We start from the raw sequence: 15,740 nt of genomic DNA, 5'->3' as shown, positions 1-15,740 counted from the left end.
TAAAATGCAGAAATTTTGTTTTTTAATGGTTCGTGGTAACTAATTCTTTTCGGAAACGGGTGTGAAATGGTTTGTGCATCGATATACTAAAGGTAAAGTAAAAACCATTTGAAATTTTCTGAGAAAATTACATTTCATTGACTTTTTTTTTTGTTTAATATAGCTAAGAAATTTGCTAGCATAAAACGTCACAAATCAAATGATTAAAATTCTAATAACTTTTTTATTCTTTGATGGATTTTTTTCTCAAACCTTTGGCAATATATTTCATTATTTTAACAATAAACTTTTTGTCAGGGTGAACTTCCCCTTTATTAAATGTACATGTATCATGCGGGACACGATGAAGCGATAAAAATATCTATTTTCATTTTTTGGAGCCACTCTAGTGTATTTTTTGCGGAATTCGTTCTTTTACTGTTGCAGATAAGAATGGCGGCAACAACGACAATTTTGTTGCGGCAGAGGCCTGCTATTTTATGTGTCGCAGCTCAGAATCTTTTTAGGAATAACCACAGAACACTGGCATCAAAGTAAGTTCTTTAGAAGCTACATTCTCCTCGTATTGTTCGATTATGTGGATGTATTTTTGTCAAGTGCGACATTGCTAGCCAATAGTCTTCTTCAGTCCCACTCGTTGTCAAATGTGTACGGTACTGTTGACGTGGTGTGATTCAATAATATGATGAGTGATTTTTTTTTTCAAGTTTGGGGTCCCACGAAAAGAAAGTTGCCCAAGACTTTTATTATGTGTAAGTGCTTTCAGGCTCGGATCCATGAGAAGAAGAAAGAAAAGTGAAAATAGTGATTTATCCAAGGAAAATAGAGGGGGGGGGGGTGTCACAAGTTTGAAAGAGATGAACAGAAGGAAAATAATGTACCGGGAGAGAGGGAAAAGAATGTACAATGAGAGGGGAAGTAAGAAAAAGAGGAAATAAAGAAGGGAAAGGGAGAGACAGAGGAATCATTGAGAAAAGGGGAAGGAAATGAAAGGGAGAGGGCCAGTAAGGTAAGCTAAAGAGGAGAAAGGATCCCTAACGTTCACTACAGAGTTAGGGGGAAACAAAGGAGAGAAAAAAAGGGGCAAGAGAGAAAGACTAAGGCATGTAAGGGCAGGGGAGAGAGAAAAAAAGATAAAATTTGAAGGGATTGGGAGAGAAGAAAAAAAGAAAGTAAATGAGGGAGAGCCACATGGAAAATGGAAAAGGAGAAGAGAGAGAGCAAAGAAAAGAAGGGGACAGATGGATAAGAGAAGGAGAAGAAAATGAAAGAGAAATAGAAAAGGAGAAAGAGAAGAAAGGGTGAGAGGGGCAGCTTGGAGGTTAACAGAAATTCAAATAAAATGAAATGATTTCTGCCGAAACTGCAACATCCAGTCCTCATCAAGATGCTTCCCCTTTTCATAATAATAATAAAGAGATAAACACAGAGGATAAAGGAATATAGAATAAAACACAGGAAAGAGAGAAGGAAAAGAAGGGGAAGGAAATGTATAGAGAAAAAAAAGGAAGAAGAAGAGAAAACAACCAAAGATATAGAACTTTAGAAGAAAGAGCAGGTTTTTTTCAAGAAAATTATGAATCTAGAAGCAAGCCTAAAAACGATGCCTCCTCTTGTACCAAATAATAGATTACGATGTGATTGTCATGATAAGAGATTGATCTAGGGGCTGAATGGGCTGTGACCTTTTATTGGTGATGTAAAAAAGGGAGAATAAGATTGTTCTTGTTTTCCACATTTTGTCTTCTCTTTGCTTTCAGGAAACTACAGACAGTTGGTAAACTAGAAACTCCAAAACAGCACGGAAAATATATCACAGGACAAGTAAGAATTTCTCATATGTTCATGATTGTAAGAAAATTGGAATTTGATGATTCAGAAATGACAACAGTAAACAAAATGGTCCATATTGATTTTTGTTCCACAGTTTAAGGGGTTGCAAAATTGAATCCGATATTCTGTTTAGATTTGAGGTTAGAGCCGAGGTAATGGGTCAAAGGTTAAAAGTGATTAGTAAAGACATTCAGACTTGTTCATATATGATCTAATTGATTTTTTTTTTATCATGAAATAAAAATGCATATGTCACAATGGAAGATGATTTCATATGAGAGTAATAAAGCAATTTCAATAGTTATTCAGCTTCTCGGAGGAGGACAATTGGGTCAAAGTTCTCTAATTATAGTTTTGGAAATTCAGAGATTTCAATTTTGCATAATTTGCATCCAATGTGGATGAAATTTTCATTATGCATATTTGATTTTTCTTGATGTATTTACATCAACTTTTTGTTTGATAGCCTTTAATGCTTACTGCATGCAGTTGCTTTGTGCTGTTTATTGTGCAGACCTCAATCCAACTAGTTGTATATAAAAGAAGCTTTTATTTTGTCTTTGTTTTCCAGTTGTTTTTGCATAGAATTTTTGGCTATCGAGGCATCCTACTTTTCCCTTGGTTAGCCAGACTGTATGACAGAGATATATCTGGAAACAAACAAGAAAGGTATAAAGGGGTCAGTGCCCCATTTTCACTATCATTTCAAACCATTACTCATGGAATTTAGGAGACCTTGTAGTAACCCTAATAAATTGATCATTATGAGGTTTTAAGATAATATTTGCATGATATTTTTGTAGTATTTAGGTGTCATTTGTTTTTTAGTTGTGTGATTTTTTTGGTCTGAAAGTTGTGAATAAAGACTAAATAATAGACAAATAGCTTACTAGGCATGAGTTTACATTCTTTTGTAAAATTTTAATTGCATATTGATCCGACATTTGTGTCTACAGTGATATTTATCCAAGCCTTTTTTTTTTGGGGGGGGGGCTCCCTGCATAAGTGAGACATAGGTGCTGATTTTCCGGCAGCGGCAACATTGTAAACATTAAAATCTTTACCAAGGTTAAGCTTTTTTTTATATGTCATAAATTTGAAAGTATGAGGACCTATTTCATGAAACTTAGACATGAGGGTAATGAAGATTCACTGATTACCGTATGTGGGGTGAGCTACAGGTCACTTGTTCAAGGTCAAAGGTCATTTAGGGTCAATGAAATTCGATGGTGTGGTATTAACATAAAAAACCTAACCCAGGTTATGATTTCTAATTTTCAAGAAAATATTGAAATCATTAGTCCCTATCAGTCATAAAATTTATGTATAATTGTCAAACTTCAGTAAATAGGTGAATGCAATTTTCAGGTGACTAGGCAAAGGTCATTTGGCGAAACTGATATTAACTTTAGAAAAAAATAACCAAAAGTCAAGATTTTCAACGTAATGTTAAAATCTAAATCTGAGAATTTACAGGGAAAAGTGCGGTGTTGGCATTTTCAAAACTGAAAGAGGACTTGCTCAACTAAGATTTGATACAAGGATAATCTATGCTAAGGGCCATATACTGATTGCTGTATCTTTCAAAGTTAGTGTAATGAGAAATCAATCAGATAGGTGCTAATATGGAGAACCTGGAGCGTGTTTCATAATCGATTCCAGAATGTCTGGGGAAATGAAATAAGGGCAATATAGACTAACCAACCAGAAGTTGACTGAAGTAGAAAAACATTCATAAAAAATGCTACAGGGTGTAAGTTTGGGTATAACAATCATTATACCTGGTAACAGTCTAATACTTTGAAAACCGAAATAAATGGAGATCCTGAGTTCAGTCAAATTTTTACTGTCCAAAGGTTTGCATCTGTCTGAGGAACTCACATTACAGACAGTTTGTTGTAAATGAACCTTTTCAAAATTCTTTATGATTGATTCCATTTCCCTATGATTTATGATTGTTATCTCCTTATTTACTTTTCAAAGATTTAACATGTAATTATCATAAATGCATTGTTCTATTATTCGTCATTTATTTGTTCAGCAGGCCTACTGAGAAGATAGATGGAATGCCTTTAGATACAAACAAAGAAGTGAAGGGAAAAACACATGTCTACTACCAAGTTCTGATTGATTCAAGAGATTGCCCATTCATCGTGAGTAATCCCGTGCTTTAGTGTTAAGATATATCAACTAGGCTTTTTATGGCCACCCTATCTACCTTAAGCATTATTTTTTGGGGTCATCCATCTGTCTTTCCATCCTGTATTTGTTCTTGTGATAACTAGATAAAAGCCTGACGACAGTATCTCTGAGATATTGTATGATGACTGTTGAAAGATGTGAACATTTTGGAATAATCTACCATTCTTTACAGTATCACTTGCATGTGACTTTAGAAGTCATTGATGTATTATGATTTAATGATGAAATTACTATGTATTTTGTTTACTTTCCTTCCTCTCTTTTACTAAAAATCTTTTGACAGAGGGCACAAACAGAAGCAGTCACCTTTCTCGGAAACCAAGATAACAACAGATCTCTATATGCAATACCAGGTATAAATTATTTGACTCAATCGTGAATTAAATCCCCAGTTTTCTTAAAGCACAACAGATGAATTCAGGAAAAATACAAATTTCATAGAAAAAAAATGTTTTCAGGACGAAGGAATTCAATTATGAAAATTACAATGAAAATCATGAGAAATCAACGTAAAATCCAATTAAAAAGAACATATCAATGGAAAAAAACTTGACGTGTGTAGCACATGTTTTCCAATCTGTATCTGCATACTGCTTTAATTGTATTTATTATACTGGTACATGTACCAAGTGAGAAAACAAATTTAAACCTCACAAATCTCCCAATTTAAGGAAAATAATATGTCAGTCAAATATTGAAAGAGTATCTTCTCCAAAAACATTTAATACCATATTTATGTGGTAAGTTGACAATTAATGATCAAGTTTGACTTTTGCTCTGGTATTGAATCGGAATAAAATACCTGGTCACCACTGGAATGATTTATGATATTTATTTCTGCAAAATGCCAAATTTCTTAAAGGGTTATCGGATTGAATACATCTGCCTGTACAGTGAAGTATACATGTACACTGTAGAAGAGTACCCTTTTGTCATTAATAGTCTCTGTGTATTTGATCTGTTTATTGTCAGGTTTGGACTATGTAGCTCATGAAGATGTCTTACCATATTCATCATCTGGTGAAGCAAGTCCGATCAGTCATGAACTCTTTGATAAATTCTTAGAATTTAATCCTGGCCAAGGTGAGAATATACATTGCTGCATATGAATTTGACAGCATTAATGAAATTTGATTTTGATAAATTGTTTATACTGGTTTTGTAATTAATAAAATCAGGGCCCTAGGGAAGAAAGATAACTGTTTAAGGGGTTGGCTGAGACGAGGCGGTCTTTCACACTTGCCTTCTAAAGTTGCGTTGTACAACATGGTACTCATTTTATGGATGTATGCTTCATTACCGAAATGAATTAAAATTATGATAATACTGAATTTCCTGTGGTGGGAATGCATTATATCAACAAACCTTTGTAAAGTTTTGTTTTTGTGGACATATTTTATGATGTTGCGAAGGGAAGGGGGGGGGGTGGAGGTGTAGTGTTGTTATCTAGAAAAAAAATCCCTGTCCGAAACCGTCCCGACAACTTCAAAATTTCCTTATCGGGATCCCGGCTCGTCCCGAATCCTGAAACATATCTCCACGCACAAATGCAATCCAAAAGTGTATACCTACATTTCCAGCCTTAAACACTGCGCACTGGCGGTGCACCAGACAGTCAAAGCATAGAACTATGAACTGTTAGCTCCATGGTCAAAGTGTGCATGCCACCACCGCAAATTGTAAACATTCACTCAAAACGTGGGGAAAATAATGATGAGACAGTCAAAGCGTGCCACCACCGCAAACTGTAAACATTAATGACCACTGACATGACCCGAATTATGTTTGAGTCGACCCAGCTGCTGATCTGACAGTCCAATAACACACGTGTCGGTGCCACTGATCTGTGGTCGGTGCGCACGTGGTTGACAGTTATAAGCAAATTGCGTAATGTCTTGTCAGTGCGCCTGTGGCCCTAGCTAGCCCGGAATTTTAACTTTCAGTTTCACTCTCTCTCCCTCTCTCGTAACTCTGAACAGTATGATATCACCAAGGAGATATCTCCTTGATATCACTACTACTGAGAAAAGTGAATACTATCTTATCAGAGAAGCTTATTTGGAAATTTACACAAGATTAGTCCCGGCGGCCGGCACTTCGCATCAAAACAAACTCATTTTTTCTTTAATCATGAATTACTTTCGATCGAGAAAACATTATTTGAATAGATACTCAGACTATTCACAGTAAAAAAAAATATTTTGAACAACTATTTAAATATTAAGAAACATTGTTTAAGCCAGTCAATATACAACTGTTTTTAAACTATTAAACCAATAGAATTTTTTTTAAACTTTAAACAGTTTGTTTTTAAATATTTTTTGCAATTTCCAACGATATCATTTAAAACTGTTAATATCATTGATAATTTGTTTGATGCATTTAACAACATATTTTTACAACATATAGGGTATGATATGACTTTCAAAACAATGTTGTTTCAAAGTTTAAACAACGCCACTTTAAACATCGCCAATTCTAACAGCGTTTTGGTACAATTTTATAATTTAAGTCGAAATATATCTAGGAGAAATGATTTGACCATAGAGCTATTAACAGCTCCATGATTTGACCGACTGGTTTGCAATTGTAAGCATCAAGTCAACAGATGACAGATGGTCCCCAGTCGTGAACGACCAAGCACTTCCCGTAACCCCCCTTCTCTCTCTCTCTCTCTCTCCCGGCTCTAACCAGCTGAAACATGATGCGCATTCGTCTAGTTGTTATTTGCAAACCCTTTCGCAAAAAATACCCCAACAAATACAATCATCACAAAATTAATGGCGACTTTTTTTAAATGACTAAATTTGCAAATACTCATAGATCATCATCGTCAATTGTTAGTAAATTATTTCATGATAAATTCACTAGTCCATACATATCGTAGCAGATTCAACTCGAAAGTATGGGGTAAATGAATGACTCAGTAAAACGAACTGAGGTGAAAGAGGTCTGCACATGAGCAAAGCTAGATTGCGTGCATGCTCATGCGATCGACGAGTACAGATTGCGTAATATTTCGAGGTGCATGTGCACACAGCCAGTTGAAACTAAATTGTTCTCTCGTATTTCGTAAGTACAATTACTAATTAGGGAAATATTACAACATGAATTTGGCCATTATTGATTTTATTTTCCTGCCGGGATACGGTCTAAGTTGATTGATCCCGGAACCGTCTCGGAGCCTCAGACCGCCGGGAATTCATCCCGATCCCGGACCGACTGACAACACTATGTAGGTGGCCATTATATTTAGCCTCATCCAAAAAAAAGAGGGTCTTCATGTGACATGATGGAGTACTAGAAAACTCCTGTGCATAAAACAATAATTCATTACTTTGATTTGCAAAGTATTTATTGTTCATTCTCCAAGATGGCTGCTTTTCAGTACCTCAGATATGATGAGCCAACTTGTGCAAGTCTGAATAATTTACTGAAGTTAGAGGGGTAAACAGTGACAAATTCATTATTTTTTGTGTAGTTTGGCAACCATATTAAACCAAGTCATGATATCTTGAGACATGATAAAGAGAATCCACCTATTTGTTGTTAATCAGTGAAATGTCTTGATTTTCAAAACTAAAAAAAATTCACTTTTTGTGTATTTGACATCCTACCCCCTCTAGATCCCCACTTCACCCCTAAAGACACCCTGCGTGCATGGCAGGAGAAGAACCATCCCTGGTTGGAGTTATCAGATGTGCATAGAGAGACTACTGATGGCATAAGAGTTACTGTCATACCATTCTATATGGGTGCTAGGGTAGGCAATCTTTACCATATGGTTTGAATGGCACAGCATCTATCAGACACTATTAGATTATATGTGTAGTTGTTGTAGAAGTTGAAAACTTAATAGAAAGAAACCAATAAGTGATGTTATGAATATTTTTTGTAAATTGGATTACTATATTAAAGTAAGAAAATCATGAATTAGAATTGCAGGCAAGGAGAATATGAACTTGGCTTGGCATCTGGGCAGCCATGTATTTGATAAAATCTAAATACATGACTGCGAAAATGGCAAGCCAAGTTCATATTCTCATATTTAGTTCAACGCCACTTTTATTTTTGTATTACAGCAAGGTGGGGTAATATAAATAGGGGCACAATAATATCCAAGGCCAAAAAGACAGGCATCAAGGCTATGGCCATATTGGTCTCTGATTAATTCATGCCTTGAAAAAAGTGGTCATTCATGAATCTTGACTTTTGTTAATAAATCAAGGAATTTATAAGAATTCTACTACCAAGTATGTACTGGTATTATTTCAAAGTTGCAATATATCAAATTCAAATTGGTAAATTTGATCCAATTCATGTATAGCTTATTGTTGTTTATTTTTCTTTGTAAAAAATTATTAATGAGCTTTGAATTTGTTTATTAACTGTAGGTTTCACAAGATTCAAGTGTATACTGGGTAAGTCAATTATGTTAATAATAACATCTTATTCAGTGCTCATGTCTGTTTAAGATATAACACTTCTGATGCTCCACAGATTTCATTTGATCCACTATGCCAGCTGGCTAGATTACCTGGCATTCATCACAAATTGTTCTTGAATCCTTTGGCCCATATTGTGAAGTCAGGTTTAACTTAAACCACGGTCGAACTCTGTGCTAAAATGATGGCGAGCCAAAACTTCAAAAATTCTGTTCATATTGTATATTTCTTATGTTTACTATTTTGTTTCATTTTGCTTTCATAATGAAGTAAAATATTTCAGTTATCATTCCCAGACAATTGGGGTTAAATGTGTTAGTAATTTGGATGTGTATTGTTAGGGATTTGCACCCTGATTGGCTCTCCATAGTTAAACCACAACTTTTAACCGGGGTTTAATGTAAGTCCGAGTTCTGAATACGGGCCATCGGCTTTTATGCAAAACACATTTCCACCAGAAACTGTAAGTACTATAATTCACATTGTGTTTTGATCATACTTGACTCACTGATATGTAGATTTTGTTGCCTTTTTTTATTGCTCTGTATTGTGAGTTAGTGGACTTAACTAAAAACTGTCACTTTATTTGATGCCTTTTATTGAAAAATGATCGTTTCAGTGGAGGTACTGCATCAGGCTTGAGAATCTTGGAGATGAGACAGTACAGCTGAGAGAAAGACACTGGAGAATATTTAGTCTGTCAGGAACATTAGAGACAGTCAGAGGGAGAGGAGTAGTTGGACAGGTAAATCACTTAAATAATAAGAGGAGAAAGAGAGAGAATTACTATGGCACTTCATGAATAGGGTTTAAATCTGATTGTTTTCTAAAAATTACTAACTTATATATTCAAAAGAGCCGTAGCGGCCACATGTAGGGAAAGGCAGCAAATGGTGAAAATTAGCCCTAGAAAATCAATATTGATTTTTTGCCTGGTTACGATTATTGAATAATTATGATATCCAAAATGAGAAACTTTTTCTACACAGCAAATATTTAAAAAATGGTGTGAATGATCATTGTTTCATGATCTGATTAAGAATAGCACAGTTGTTTAGAGGCTGCTAGAACTTATGATCTATGTTTTTATTTAAAGATATGTGAAAGTTATGGTAAAGATGGGAATAATTACTGTGAGCTATTTAATTCATTTCGTGATATTCAAGAAGAATATCATTAGAGAAATTGTCTAATGAAAAGGATTGCTCTTCCAATGCCCTCACATTAAAATATATATCGGCTAAAACTGTCAGGATGAAACTTTTGATGTATTTCCATGCATGCTTGTTTGTGTGCAGTGATTATGACCTTCGAAAGAAATGAATCAGTTTCAATCATTGCTCTTCCGCAAACAAATTCTGAGGCCCGTTTCATCAAAATTGTTATAATTACTTAAATTTGTAACTATTAAAATTTGCTAAAGGGCTATTCCACGGTTACTCACGTTACATTTGGAGACACCTTGACTCATACTTGGAGCTGTAACTCCATTATTATTGATAGGAACTAAACATCTCCTTATCACAACAAAGTACACAGTCTGACTATCCTTCGTATAAAAACAAAACTTGGGAAATTCTATTATGCTCCTGGCAAATATTTGGAATGTGTCGGTTACTCACGTTACATGATTTGGACATGCATAAAATGAAAAGTCAACATAAGTGAAAAGTCTCCTCATACAAGGCTTTTATGAAAGTTGATTATATCCATTTCGAAGAAGTATATTAGGGAGACAAACTTTGTATATAATTAAAAAAATAAAGAACACATGGTTTTTACTTGGGGTGCAGATAATATGGTTACTCACGTTACGGTTACTCACGTTACATTTTGTCCATGTATGGTTAACAACACACATGTCATTAAAAATTCAATAATGTGTGTAAAATTCATTGCTAGGAACATCTAAAAGAGATTTTATACCAAAAATTGGAACAATTGTAGCTTTATTAGGGAGTAGGAGGGAAAAGTATGATTTCGCTTACTAATTATGCATAAATTAGCATAATCGCTTAATACCAATTTGCATGAAATAAATTACTGTATAGTATTGTAGATTATGTCCAAGACAACCTGCACGCAAATTTTCGGCGTGATTGTGCGGCCAATGGCCGAGATCTCAAGGGGGGCCTGGGAGCCCCCCCCCTCCCCCCACCCCCAGGCCATATCAACTCCCAAAATACCCCGGCCTAGATAGGGTTACAGGTAAGGGCATTCAATGTGTTGTTCAAACACTCTTTAAAGTTAGGTTAATCAAAACCAAGTCTTACTAATGCACTCTCGCATTGTGAATACTTCTACTAATATTCATTTTTTTGTGTGATTGTATGACCACTGATATTTTGATGAACAAAGAGTCGCATCAAAGAGATGTACCCTCATTTTGCTTTTAATTAATAAAAAATAACTTCACAACTCACCATGAGACTTAAAACTTGACATCCCACAGAAAATGTTACCGAACTGAATAATTTTTACTGGTTACTCACATTACATGATGGTTACTCACGTTACAAAGTTACTCACGTTACAGTTTTTCTTCATCAATTTTATTAAAAAATTGTACTTTTTAATGATTTTGATAGTCATCACTGTGTCAAAGATTGTTTGAAGGAAGAGAATTTAAAATCCCACCAATTAACTGTGAAGAATTTTTCTCTCAGAAAACAAAGTCAGTTTTTTCGGTTACTCACGTTACATCACCTGAGCAGGTTGCAATATTTATTTTTGAATGAGTACTACAAATTTACTTGAAAAGGGGTTGTGTATTTTAAGTAATTTGACTCTTCTAAACTTCAGAAATATATAAAGTGGTATGTTGTTGCAACAACAAAATGGTAATAAGGCATATTTCATTTTTCACTATTTTTCTTGTATTTTGGTACACAATGGAAGACACAACTTTTGACCCTTTTTTTCCAAAGTATACATATGAAAATAAACTTTTTATTTCTTGTTCCTGAAACTATCATGTATGAAGGACTTAAAGTATTAAAAAATTCAAGAAAATATTGAATTTGAATTTTTAAGCTCATGTCCACCAACCTGTGGAATTGCCCTAAAACCCTTCAATCTAATTAGCTAATTGTGAACTTGTTATAGAAATTGTGGATTTGCTATTGTCATATATCTTTGTGAAATGGGATCTAGAAGTAAACAGTTTTATACAATCACTTGAGATAAAAACACCAGGACTAGATTTTTAATATCCTTTTATTTTGAAAGGAACCCATATTATCAAAGGAGCAGCCAGCCTTTCAGTATAGCAGTCATGTTTCATTGCAGGCACCGAGTGGACACATGTGGTATGTAAAACAGACATTATGTAGCCCATTCCACACATAGCATGACTAATTGATATTAATGGACCAAACAATAATGATTGCAGTCATAGGCATTTATGCAGGGCTCGACATTAGCAGTGGCCCGGTAGCCCATGGTAACCAAAAATGAGATTGGGGCCACCAAAATTCTGTAAAAGCCCACTCTTAGTGGCCCAGGTGGGCTCCAAAATTTTTGATAAATTGTAATGTTTTCTATTGTTTTAGGACCACCAAATTCGAAAATATGAAATTGATGATTTTGATGGGCTGATCGGGACACCAATAATAAAAAGTTAGTGTGGAGCATTGATTTATGTACCACCATCCAAGTATGTTCCTTTTTTGAGATGCACAGTTGTTTTAGAAAGTTTTATAGTTGTTAGACAATGTTGGGAATTTGACATGCTGGGGTAATTCGTAAGGCAAACCATATATGACTGGTGGTGCTAAATTAGATTCTCAATCATTTCATCAGGAAATGTGTAAATGCCATCTTTGGAGATGAAAATTTTTTGCGAGCATCAAGTGATAAATTCAATGTGTTTTTTTCTTCAAAATTTGATTAGGACTATAGAAAATACTCTTCCATATTATGTTGAAATAGGGGGATTTTTTTAAAGATATTTTTCTTTTAGCACATGAAAAGATTACCAGTCTTGTGTTACGACATGTTTGATTTAAAAGATATTTTTGAAACAGCCCCCTATTGAACTAACTGAATACAAACCCAAGGTGGAATTTGTCAAGGCTGAGGGCTGTTTATCCTCAATAATTTTTAAAATATACCCTGGTTTGATCTAAAAAGGAATATGGATGAAAAAGGCAGAGGGAAAAAATGCTACAAAAAGAAAATGTTATTTATTCCTTAGTGTGGACAGCTCTGTATCTCTTTTGGTGAAAGACTGGGGGCAGTAATGAATTTGCTATACAGATAATGGAAGCCACTTTTTTTTTTTAGATGTTCAGTTATTCATATTTTTTAAATGCTGAGAAGTGCAGTTAAATCTGCATAAACTTGACCTATTATTATAAATTAAATCATCAGAGTTTTTTTTACATACAAAGCTATGATTTTTTTCTTTACTTTTAATAAATTATGACAAATTTGCTCCTTGGTCATATATGTGTTTGTTGTCCCAAGAGATTTGATTTGGGCAGAGTTACCTGTAGGGGTGGTGCCACCAGGGGCAGGGCAACCCCCCTCTCTTCCCCATGAACTGCTGCCCCTGCTTGTGGATAGGAAGTAAGGTCTGTAATCAAAACTAATCTGCAGACAAAATTAGTGATGAGTTTCACATTTCTCTTGCTTCAATTTGTAAATTCAGGGGGACATTCCGCATGGAGAAGAGCGATGGTCAGACCTTTGACTGCAGAATCCCTCCTTTCACATTAGAAAGTAAACAAGATGATCACTCCAGTCCACATAGCTTCTTCTGGTGAAGGGCATCTCAAGGACAGGATGAAGGTCACTTTCTTGAATTCACCTCACCTACCAATGCTCTGTCAGTCGATAATATTCTCCATATCACTGAAAGAGACACTGGATATCTACAAATGTCCAACAAAACGCATGTAGGATTGTTTCCATTCAAAATTTGATCAGGCCCCGGTCTGAATGTAATTCATCCAAGTGGTCAGTGCTTCACCAATTGATGTAGTGGTGAAAGCCTGGGAAACCACTGCCTAAAAACTTACAATTAATAGTAACACTGTCATCAGTGGTAACAAACATGCACGATCTTTAGTGGGTGTTTCATAAAGTTGTTGGTTAATTTACCAATGACTGTAATAGCAAACAGCAGGAATATCAAATGCCACATTTAATGGAAATAATAACTATCGTATTCCATATTTTAAGAAATTGGAACTGTAATTGTAGAAAATGTACCACCAAAAAATCTGTGTAAAGGTAGAAGTGAATCTGCAATTTTTTTTGGGTGGTGTGATTAAAAATCATGCAAAAGTCAAGCATTTTGAATGTTCAGCTTTATGAAACAACACACCTTTAACTTGTTAAGCTGTCCAGTGCAGTTAATTTCAATGTTGGTACTCTTGATAGCAGAGTTTCCACTAAAACTTTATGTTTTGTGAATTATTTGAGAGAAGAAAAATGTAAAGTATTCTCTTTTGCTTTCTGATACATGTCTACTTGTTTAGTACAGTTTTGATCCTGACAATTTTGCTATAGATTATATATTAGACACACTAATGGTGTTAACTTTCTTATTTATATTGTTTGTAATGGTTGGCCAAATTAAACCCATTGGCCTGTAATGTGAAGTCGGGTTCAATTTAAACTTGGGTCTAAAGTTGTGATTTAACTATGGATAGCCAATTGTGACATAAATCTCAAACAGTAGAATTTCGATTTACTAGCTGATTTGAGTCTCAATTAACTGTCTGTGGAGGATAGATAAGATATTTGTCTTCACCATTTAAGTGTTAGAAAAGAGCACAGTAAACATTAAAAGCACACGATGTAAACAATATTTTAAAATTTTTGGTTTCCCATAAGTTTAGTCCAGGGTTAGACCATCTAAGTTAACCTGACTTCGGAGGTCAGGGCCATTGACTACTGGATTCTGCTATCTCCATAGGCTTTACACAGAGACTGCCGTTTTTTCATTTAGGTAGCCGGTTTACCTGTTACCTAACAAATTCTGCAATCCTCATAGGCTTTGTACACAGACCACCATTTTTTAGATAGGTAACAGCTTTAACCTGTTAACTACTTAATTCTTCAATCCCCCTATGTTTTGTACAGGGGCCACCTTTTCTAGTAGGCAATAGGTTAATTATGTCGACATGAATAATGTCAACAGCAGGTAGTGTAGTATATTTAATACAGTGGCTGTAAGCAGCCTTATTAGTTATGCTTGAATTACTTCATTTTTTTTTTAAATTCTAGTCAGGCCTGTTATAACAGTCCTATTATAGGCTCTGAAAATGAAAATTTTCATTTCCATTTTCAAGAGCTCATATAAATTGGGAGTCTGTAAAGTGTCTTCCATGGGTAGCATGTCATATACATATAATAGCAGATTGATATTCTTTTTGATATGATGATGAGAATGGATGCGTAAGTTTATTTTGTTTGTTTACAGTGAAATACATTTTACCCCTATGGCCTATGTATTTTCCTTTGTTCTAATAAGCCTGAATTTAATAATGTAAAAGAGGAAATATTGATATATTTAATACATCTTAATATTTATAAAGAACGGTTGAAATACCTAGCATGTTATGTGTATGTCTTCATGCAGAGTGCCGTAAACCATGCATGCTTCTCGCTTTTAAAGAAATAGACTTTGATCAAAGTGCATAATACATGTAATTGGTAAATTACCTGAAATAATCTTTTCCTGTGACTTCCTGCTCAGGTCAGAAGGGTCATATTACAAAGAAACAATGCAATATTGGCCAAAGTGTGAGCCCTCAACTATCATTTTTTTTTAAGTGCTAACATCAGTGCCCATAATATGTGATTATCTCGTTAATTAATATACAATAGAGTGCATCCAATCTCACCAGTGGGGAGAGACAATAAACCACATGAAGCTGGGAATTTAAGAGTGATTTTTAGTCAGACTTCAAATGTTCAAGGCTTTGTGAAACAACACACTAGTAGAGTGTGGTTTATTTGTTAAATAAGTTGGGTAATATTTGTAAAAACAATATAAGCTGCATGACTCTCCATGTAATAAGAGCATGTTTATGTTAAGCAAAGGTTCAGCTATTTGGTTAAAATTGATTATGACTTCCATCATCAAGTTGATTAATGTTTGTCAGTCACATTTAGGAAATATAGGCTGATTTAGTGGTAAAACTTAAAGATGCAAGTATGACTGAACAAAATTAACAATTTGGAATTTAGTTCATGTATACTAGATGAAAATGTCTCATAATAAGATGCATGTCACCTTCCACCCCAAAA

General features: G+C 34.7%; 1 protein-coding gene across 2 annotated transcripts; it reads left to right on the top strand.

Annotated features, from left to right (window-relative positions):
* The first annotated feature begins 399 nt into the window (after positions 1 to 399).
* On the top strand, positions 400 to 14,141 carry LOC121408731 (polymerase delta-interacting protein 2-like). 2 transcript variants are annotated; one of them, XM_041600341.1, is made up of 11 exons: positions 400 to 533; positions 1,761 to 1,824; positions 2,405 to 2,502; positions 3,878 to 3,986; positions 4,319 to 4,388; positions 5,008 to 5,118; positions 7,662 to 7,798; positions 8,430 to 8,456; positions 9,100 to 9,225; positions 11,709 to 11,788; positions 13,132 to 14,141. In XM_041600341.1, the coding sequence occupies exons 1-11, from the start codon at positions 433 to 435 to the stop codon at positions 13,244 to 13,246; spliced, it is 1,038 nt and encodes a 345-aa protein (XP_041456275.1). In that variant the 5' UTR covers positions 400 to 432; the 3' UTR covers positions 13,247 to 14,141. The 2 variants fall into 2 exon arrangements, with proteins under 2 accessions (XP_041456275.1, XP_041456274.1); XM_041600340.1 differs by having other exon boundaries at positions 3,875 to 3,986.
* Positions 14,142 to 15,740: the final 1,599 nt, after the last annotated feature.

The sequence above is a fragment of the Lytechinus variegatus genome, chromosome 2 (assembly GCF_018143015.1).
Source record: "Lytechinus variegatus isolate NC3 chromosome 2, Lvar_3.0, whole genome shotgun sequence".
Classification (NCBI taxonomy): Eukaryota; Metazoa; Echinodermata; class Echinoidea; order Temnopleuroida; family Toxopneustidae; genus Lytechinus; species Lytechinus variegatus.
This window is presented reverse-complemented; position numbering and strand designations above follow the sequence as displayed.